This window comes from Amblyomma mixtum, chromosome 1 (genome assembly GCF_055824585.1).
Source record: "Amblyomma mixtum isolate Tamu chromosome 1, ASM5582458v1, whole genome shotgun sequence".
Taxonomy (NCBI): domain Eukaryota; kingdom Metazoa; phylum Arthropoda; class Arachnida; order Ixodida; family Ixodidae; genus Amblyomma; species Amblyomma mixtum.
Genome location: NC_143012.1, coordinates 44,732,628 through 44,740,210, shown reverse-complemented (window position 1 = coordinate 44,740,210; position 7,583 = coordinate 44,732,628). Strand labels below are relative to the sequence as shown.

General features: G+C 49.0%; 1 protein-coding gene across 1 annotated transcript; it reads right to left on the bottom strand.

Moving 5' to 3' along the window:
- Positions 1-1,501: 1,501 nt before the first annotated feature.
- On the bottom strand, positions 1,502-6,064 carry LOC149366195 (E3 SUMO-protein ligase PIAS1-like). Its single transcript, XM_089569820.1, has 2 exons — positions 5,786-6,064; positions 1,502-1,864 (listed from the first exon to the last, which is right to left on the bottom strand). Exons 1-2 carry the CDS (start codon positions 6,062-6,064, stop codon positions 1,502-1,504), a joined length of 642 nt encoding a protein of 213 aa, XP_089425946.1.
- Positions 6,065-7,583: the final 1,519 nt, after the last annotated feature.

The following is a 7,583-nucleotide window of genomic DNA, read 5'->3' as shown; positions in this document are numbered from 1 at the left end:
GGCTTAATTGATATTCTTTTCACTTTAACTTGAATTGTGGCCGATAGGTGGAGCAGAAGAGCAACCGACTCTACTTCGCTAGAGAACACGGGGGAACCGCCCGGCTAAAACTTTTCTCGCGCGCTTCTCCGCTAGTGCATCGACTCGCCCGCTCCGCCCCGCTGGCCGTAAAAACGCTGAGATCAAGCCGTCTATTAACCTTACGGCGTCCTAGCTCTGGACGCTCGCCCCGACACCACGTTGCGCATAGTGTGCTCGCGGCGGCTGACGGTAGTGGATGCACCTGGTGCCTCACAATCTTGCTGGCTATCGGCGGAAGTGCTCCACGAAACGCGGAGGCAACACGGTTCTGTGTTTCCTCTAATACTACTTTTGCCTGTACACGAAAGTACGCAGTACAAATAGCAGTAACTCCCCTCCCCTCCCACCTCCAGCGGGCTAGTCCCCTATGGACTGTTGTCTAACAGAGACCCTTGCAGAGCTCTCGATTATGGCATTTATCACAATGCAATTACTCAGATTTATCACAGGAGTGTACCATTCATTCGTTGCAGAATAGTGCGTATTAACACAACAGTCATGACGGCAGTCCTCCAGCCAAGAAGCTACATGAGAGGGCTTCCAAAAGTAGCAGTTTATTGCGTTCACTCTCACCCACAAAGAACTATATCACACGGTGGGGCGTTACAAAACAAGAGTACTTGGTGGTCGATCAAAAGAATGGCTGCCGCTCTCAGTTTAAAACTGGCAAGCAATCGTCTACATGAGGCGGCAAAGAAAGTACAATAACGTGCGACCAGTCGCGACTGGCTGCGATTATTGGAGATGAGTTTGGTAGGATCTCGCTTCATAAACAAAAATGAAAGCTGAGTGCCGGTGGCTTCGAGCGACAACAAACAAGGAGTACAAAGATTTGAGGCGGTGCCTAAGCGAAAAGCCGTCTCAGTAGCCACGCCCATCTGTTTATGACGGCGGCAAAATAGGAAAAGCCTGCGGTCCGAGATTTCGGGTCAGTGTAAAGAAAGGTGGTTGCCGTTAACTTTGCAACGTCATACCCTCCCCTATGGCGCGCGTCACAACACAGACAAAAATCGTAAAACTAAAATGTCCACCCCCCCCCCTCCACACATCAAAATTAAAATCGGCATGCGTATTAAAATCTGAACAGCACATATATTGCTTATGTCCAAAATGGATAAAAACTTCGCACAAAATACAGCGCCGGTCCTTTGGTTAAAGAATGACATGCAAGCCAAGCACAGTTGTCTGACCAGTCTGTCAGCCACCGTAACAGGGCTATTACAAAAGGTTTGTTCTCTTGGGGCGTTGCTTCTTTTATACAAAGGGCGATTAGAGAGCTAAGACGATACAATAGATAACAACCTGAGGCCCAATGGCGGCTCATCGCTCCATAGTAAAGCGGGCACTGACAGCTCTTATCGCCAGTGGATGCACTGGACATTGAGGGCAGAGACGAACTGCACGAGTTGAAGCACGGTCGTTAGTGGCCATCTGGATCGGCCGTCAAGTCTGCGGCCTCTGCAGCATTCACCGCATTTCCATCGACAACAGCGACGCTTTGCTCGTCATCCGACGTCACTGGCCGCCAGCTTCCATCGGCTTGTAGCACCACGGCGTCACACTGAATGTCCGCCTTGTTGAGGATCTCCAACGTAAAGATGTCGACTCGGATGTCTTGGACGAGGACTAGATCACTGCACACAGGACAGCGCCAGCTAGGGCGCAGAGTGCACTCGTTGACACTCAGGTAGGCGTAGGCGTCGAAGCACTGCACGTGACAGCAGCACACTCCTCGGCTAGGTACCTTCATCTTGCTTTTCTTCAACGGACAGAGTAAGGACACCTGCGTGCAGGAAAGGGAAGACAACATTCTCTAAGTGTTCTTGGTGCATTCTCTAAGTATTCTTGATGTATTCTATGTGCAGTCTATAAGCACTCGCATATGCCACAAGTGACGGGAATAATTCATTCGAGCTGGAAACCCGTTATTTCCTTCTGTTTCGCACGAGAGCTCAACCAGAACACGCTTGGAGGTTGGGAAGAGACTACTAATGGATTCCCGGGTGTTATTTGTCTCGAACATCATCTCCTTTCCTATCCTGAGCATATACCAGGGGACAGGGATTTGTTTTGTAGCGCTGAGATTCCTCATCTCCTCTTTTGCGCCTTTCTGTGCTGTCGTCCGCAATAAGCTACGTCGTCGGCAAGCCGCCACAAATGACAGATGGCGAAAATAATGGAAAGTAAAACGCTTAAAAACAAAGCTCTTATACGCGATTATGAATATCCTAGGCAATCCGCCATCAGCATGACGTGAGCTGCGAACGTAAAGACATTGTGTACGGAATGATTGATCAAAAAACAGTAAAGGCCTACTGAAATTACTCGCATCCTCCTAAAACAGTTCACAGTAAAACAGCCTTGGATCATATAATGTTTTATAAGACTATACGTTTCCTCTATTCATGAACTCGTTCATGAAAATTTGGATTCTTGCGCCTACGGAAATTACAGAATCACAACCGCGTTGTGCATGTCTTTCGTTCAGTGATTCTTGGTGGCTTCCCTCACAAAATCTGCGAAACCTCGAGCGTCCTGTACTGAATAACGAATAATGCTCTGAAACCAAATAATGAGCCAGTTGCTATCGGGATAATAAAGAATATTCCAAACGAAGCCAGCCTCCACACTTAGTAACAGTCCGTATTTACCACTTTCTGACAGGCAGCGTTCACAATGCTTGTTCATAGGGACAAAACGCGCAGATACATTTAATGAGTCACCACTGTACTCTGCATGTGTTTAATTACAGTTTAAGCTGCACTGAAACAGTTTACACACTCTTTATAAGCCATCAATCGCCAAATGTCGCTTACAGCGATAAACCACACGCGTCTGGTGCGGTAGCACGCATTACCACTTGAGGGGTTTACATTACGTGATCGAATTTGGGACGCTCAAAAATTATTTCTCAGTGGCCGAAGTGGAATTATCTTGCAAGATTTCTTGTATCTGAGCTGGTGGGTAAAACCGGTCGTGTTTAAATTGAGGTACAGGCAGCTGTGTCCTCACAGAATAGCATTGGCATTTACCTCGATTCGTTCTCTAAGCTCTGACAGGCTAACCTAGAATCGATAATGGCACGACGGAGCGAGCGCGAATATGTGCAAAAGAGCAGGGTTTGTAGAGGCTCCAAAGTGGTGCTATACGTGTGTGACTTGTACCTGACGAGCTTTGGAAGGAAGGTAAAGGATGCCCTGAACGACGACCGCGTTCTTACCATATGCAAAAACGGTCAATCAAGTGCTTCGGCCTGTCAATCGAGTTTAATAGCTGGCAAGCGTGTTGTCACTATAAAAAATTGGCAGAGACTTAGCTTGGTTAGGCCTAGTGAATTGCGAAAGCAAGGACGATGAACTTGTAGATGCAGCCAGATCAAGAGATGCTGAACGCATTCGCCTGGCTGTATAATATGCCCGTCGTTTAGCTAAACGTTGTTGCCTCTCTTCATCCGTTTTTTCCACACGCCGGCGCTTCTTAGCTGTAGCACATCGTTGCAGCTTCACCTTATTCACATCATCCGACATATCGTGGAGGATTCGCTGGGACGACTGCGACGAGCAGAGTTGGGGAGCCGCTTTTCAACAGCTGGCATGACGTCACGTAGAGCGAGCGCCTCCCCCACGGCAGCGGCGCGTGGAGGATTCGCTGGGACGATAGCGACGAGCCGAGTTGTGGCCCCGCTTTTCCACAGCTGGTATGACGTCACACTTAGGTCAATGGTGGACTCTCTTTGATGACGGCCAAGAGCGGAAACCTCGAGCAGTATTCCTTTCGCAACAAAAGGGGTCTCGCAAAGGTCGACTTCCCAATCACACAGGGTACCCCAAAGCAGTGACACGGGCCCTGTCAAACCATGGTCTGGTGCTCGGCATTACAGAGCTGTGTGATCAAGGTAGCCATGAGCTACAGCAAACAGATACGCAAATTGAAAGAAGCAGGCTGCTCGACCACCTTATAGCTGCCATCAGCGAAAAAGTGCTGCAAAAGTTCAAAGGTCAGCACAAGTGAAAGAACACATCAGACGGCGCCAAATACACGAACCAAATGACGTCTTATGTGGTGTTGCTGTACATCATAGCCTTGGCGTCAGAGTCATGTGCTCTGCCCATAACAGGGTTTACTCGATGTGGCCCCAACTCAACGGAGCACAGGTACGTCGCACGTGCTCGATAAAACACGAAAACGGATTCTGCGCCTACAAAGAGGGCATCGTGTAGAAGATACCGTAGTCTTGTGGGTGACACTGTATCGGCCAAATCGGCTGACTTAATGGCGGAGCCGGAGAACACCTGGCGTCATTCAAAGGGGCCCCCCATCTAGCAAACATTCCCTGCATTATCGGGACCTATAAATGCAATGTAAAAGACAGTTAGGTCACGGTGCTTGGAAAGAGGAGCGACAAGCTGGTGTGCGAGATGAAGCAGGCAGTGGCGATAGATTATGGTGGACCAACTTGCTTCGATATTCCTTCAATCAATCTGACAACAAGAGAAAAGTGATTATTGCGCAGAGCATAGACGCAGAAGTTATGCTTCATCACATATAAGGAAGAACACAAGAAATTACGTCGCGTCACCCATATATATGCTACCTCTCCCGTGAGTAAAGTTGTTGATAGTGACAGCGTTGTGCTTCGTCTTTAATGAGTTTGTTTCGATTCTCGTGCTCACGCCAATTAAACTATGTCTTACGTTACGTGATCGTACAACGTTTGTTCGACAGTGATAGTAAAACGGCCGGCGACTGTGACGCAGCGACCAAACAGAGTAAATCATGACACTATATATGGCGTCACAGTTTAACCCAAAGCGCCTGCGCAGGCGATTCATACGCTGGCATCGAACATGAATGACAGCAATATTGAGGCACGCAAATAAAGTAACGTGTAGTTGCGATGAAGCATGCAACTTGAAACAGCACTAAAGTTCTTGGGAGCCAGAGTCTTTTTTTTATGAGTCATCGAAGCTCAAGTCCAGCATGTCTATCCAATTTTTCAATCATTCCGATGATACCAGTACAAAAAGCCAAATTATTCAAACTTCCATGTCACTTTTTCATGACGTTCAAACCACCTGCGTGTGCGGCTGCCGCTGTAGCTTCGCGTATTAACTTCCCACCTCATTCTAGTCGTTTTCACTTTCCAAGGAAGTGCAGCCTTACGGGTGAAATCATGCGTACTGCTTCCGAAAAGTCAGCCATGCTACCCCTATGTGCTCGGTTTAGTTCAAAGCGAAAAGGATTTCACGTCCGTATACCTTCCTCCACCTTACCTTAAGTGTCCGCCTAGAGCACACTTGCACTGGAAGATGAGATATTAGGCATTTTAAAGGCACTAAACGTCGCAACTAGTGGCCACAAATAGTGCAATTCGCTGCTCTATCTTTAAGAATTAGCACAAGAGTAACTGGAAAAAGTATGAATACGTCGGGTGAATAATTCCTGGTGCTTAAAACGTAAACAGGTATGCGTACAGTTGTGTGCAGAGTTTCATGTGAGACTATGGTTCTGAATTCAAAGAAATTTTTGCAGCCTCGGAGCGAGAAACTGGAGTTAAGTGGTCGACGCCTCTGCTCGCAGCACTAAAGCACTGTCTTTTTAAGCTGTTTTCCACGCTTATCTCTTGAAAAGGATTCCGCTTACGTACCACGTTCCTGCGCGCCATAATGTGCGCACTCTACGCATTGAACGGACGTACACATACCTGCAAGTCCTTCGCTATGAAGTCTTCACCCTTGGCACCGTTGCATAATAGAAGTGCCTTCGTGTACGCCTGGGTATGCGTGTAAGTGGAAATTTCGTCGGTCGAAAGTAGCAACTCGTCTTCCGAGATCTTCTCAACTTCATCGACGTGGACCGTGACGTGCGTCGGGATGACCTCGCTCCAGATGGCGACGCCGTTCCCGGCTGGCAGCGTCAGCAGAGGCGTGATGTTCACTATGGTGAAAGGAAGGCCTAGGAAACCGCGACCGTTGATGCCCATGGTAACCGCGAATCTGTCGAGAAAATACCGTGGCGTATTTAGCTTGAAGTGGACGAGCACTAGAGTCGGATGATCGCCGCCCCTAGCAGCAGGAGCCACTCCGGCGTAGAAGGCGAGATGTGGTAGTCGAATCGAAGGGACTGCATTAAGCGAGATATGGTTGACGGAGCGGTAGAAGGGCTGCACAGGAAGCATTGTACCGGACCAGTGCCTCGAATGTAATGCGTCGTGGCCGTACGGAAAGGCTGTATTCAAGATAGGCTCGTAACTGTCTCCGGAAATAGGTGGTGACACTGACTCGTTCTATTGGTTTCACTTCTGTTGTCATTTGCACAGAATCTTATCATTTTCTGTTTTTCCACTTTGTGCGAGTGACGGGAAGAACGCGTCCTGGTGCGGCGAGCGTACTTCCGAATGATCAAAACCCACACGGGCGATAGCGGGAAGCTTGCCGGTGCCGCACGTGGCTGATCTTATGTTCTGTGAGCGATATTTGAAGATGATGATGAGGACGTCATCAAGTTTAATGGCACATACCCACAGCGGGGGTTGGCCAGGGTGCATAGCGCGCAGCGATATCCTCTATGCCCTTTTTTGTCATGACAGCAGCCTGTGCGCGCTGCCATTTCGACGACCGACTTGTTTCTTAGGTAAACATTTTCCGCATTCCGTACACGGATTGGATGAATCAATTTACTATCCTGAACAAACGTCGACAAGAGGCCTGCGCGACAACAGATGCAGACAGCTCTGTAATTTGCCCGCGACTCGATGCCGCCCTTAAGATAGTGATGGTTGGCCTCCTGTACTCTAGCATGTGATAGCGAAATGAGGCGATCGCTTGCAAACAGAGCACTTTGGTTCTAGATAGCTTTTCTTGTGTCCTGGTATAGTGGTGTTTGCGATGTGGTAAACTTCCAGTTTATTTAGTAGTAACGCTCGAGCATCCAGTTCCCCGTCCCGCTAACGTGCTTATCTTTAAACCTAACAATATTTCCCGCATGCGCACGAAGCACAGGCAAGGAAGCAGCCGTAGGCAGACGCGATTTTAGAGCTGCATACAGCTCCCTCTCTTTCCTTCTCTCTTTGTTTATTTCCATCATTATTTCATACTTAACTTCTTCCTTTGTGTTTCTCTTTGCTCGTTTCTTTTTGTAGTCAGAGCAGCATTACCCGTTAGTCTCGCCTTTATGCTGTGGGCCATCGGCGCCACTTGTGCGCACGCGCGAAGAACCGAGTGACGTCACAGCCGCGCAGGTGGTGCGCCGACGCCGCTCGCCTCCAACAGAGAGACAGACTGCGCATGCGCGACACCCAACCAGCGCTCCGTGATCAACTGAGCAAGCGCGGCAAGCAGAGGAATAGGAGGGCGGTGCATAACTGACGCCGGTCGCCTCCGACCGAGAGAGAAACTGCGCATGCGGGACACGCAGCTGCCACGTCGTGCTCTACTGAGCGTGCGCGGCAAGGGGAGGAGGAGGGCCACGGTGTATAACTGATGGTGGTGCGGCAGTGAAAA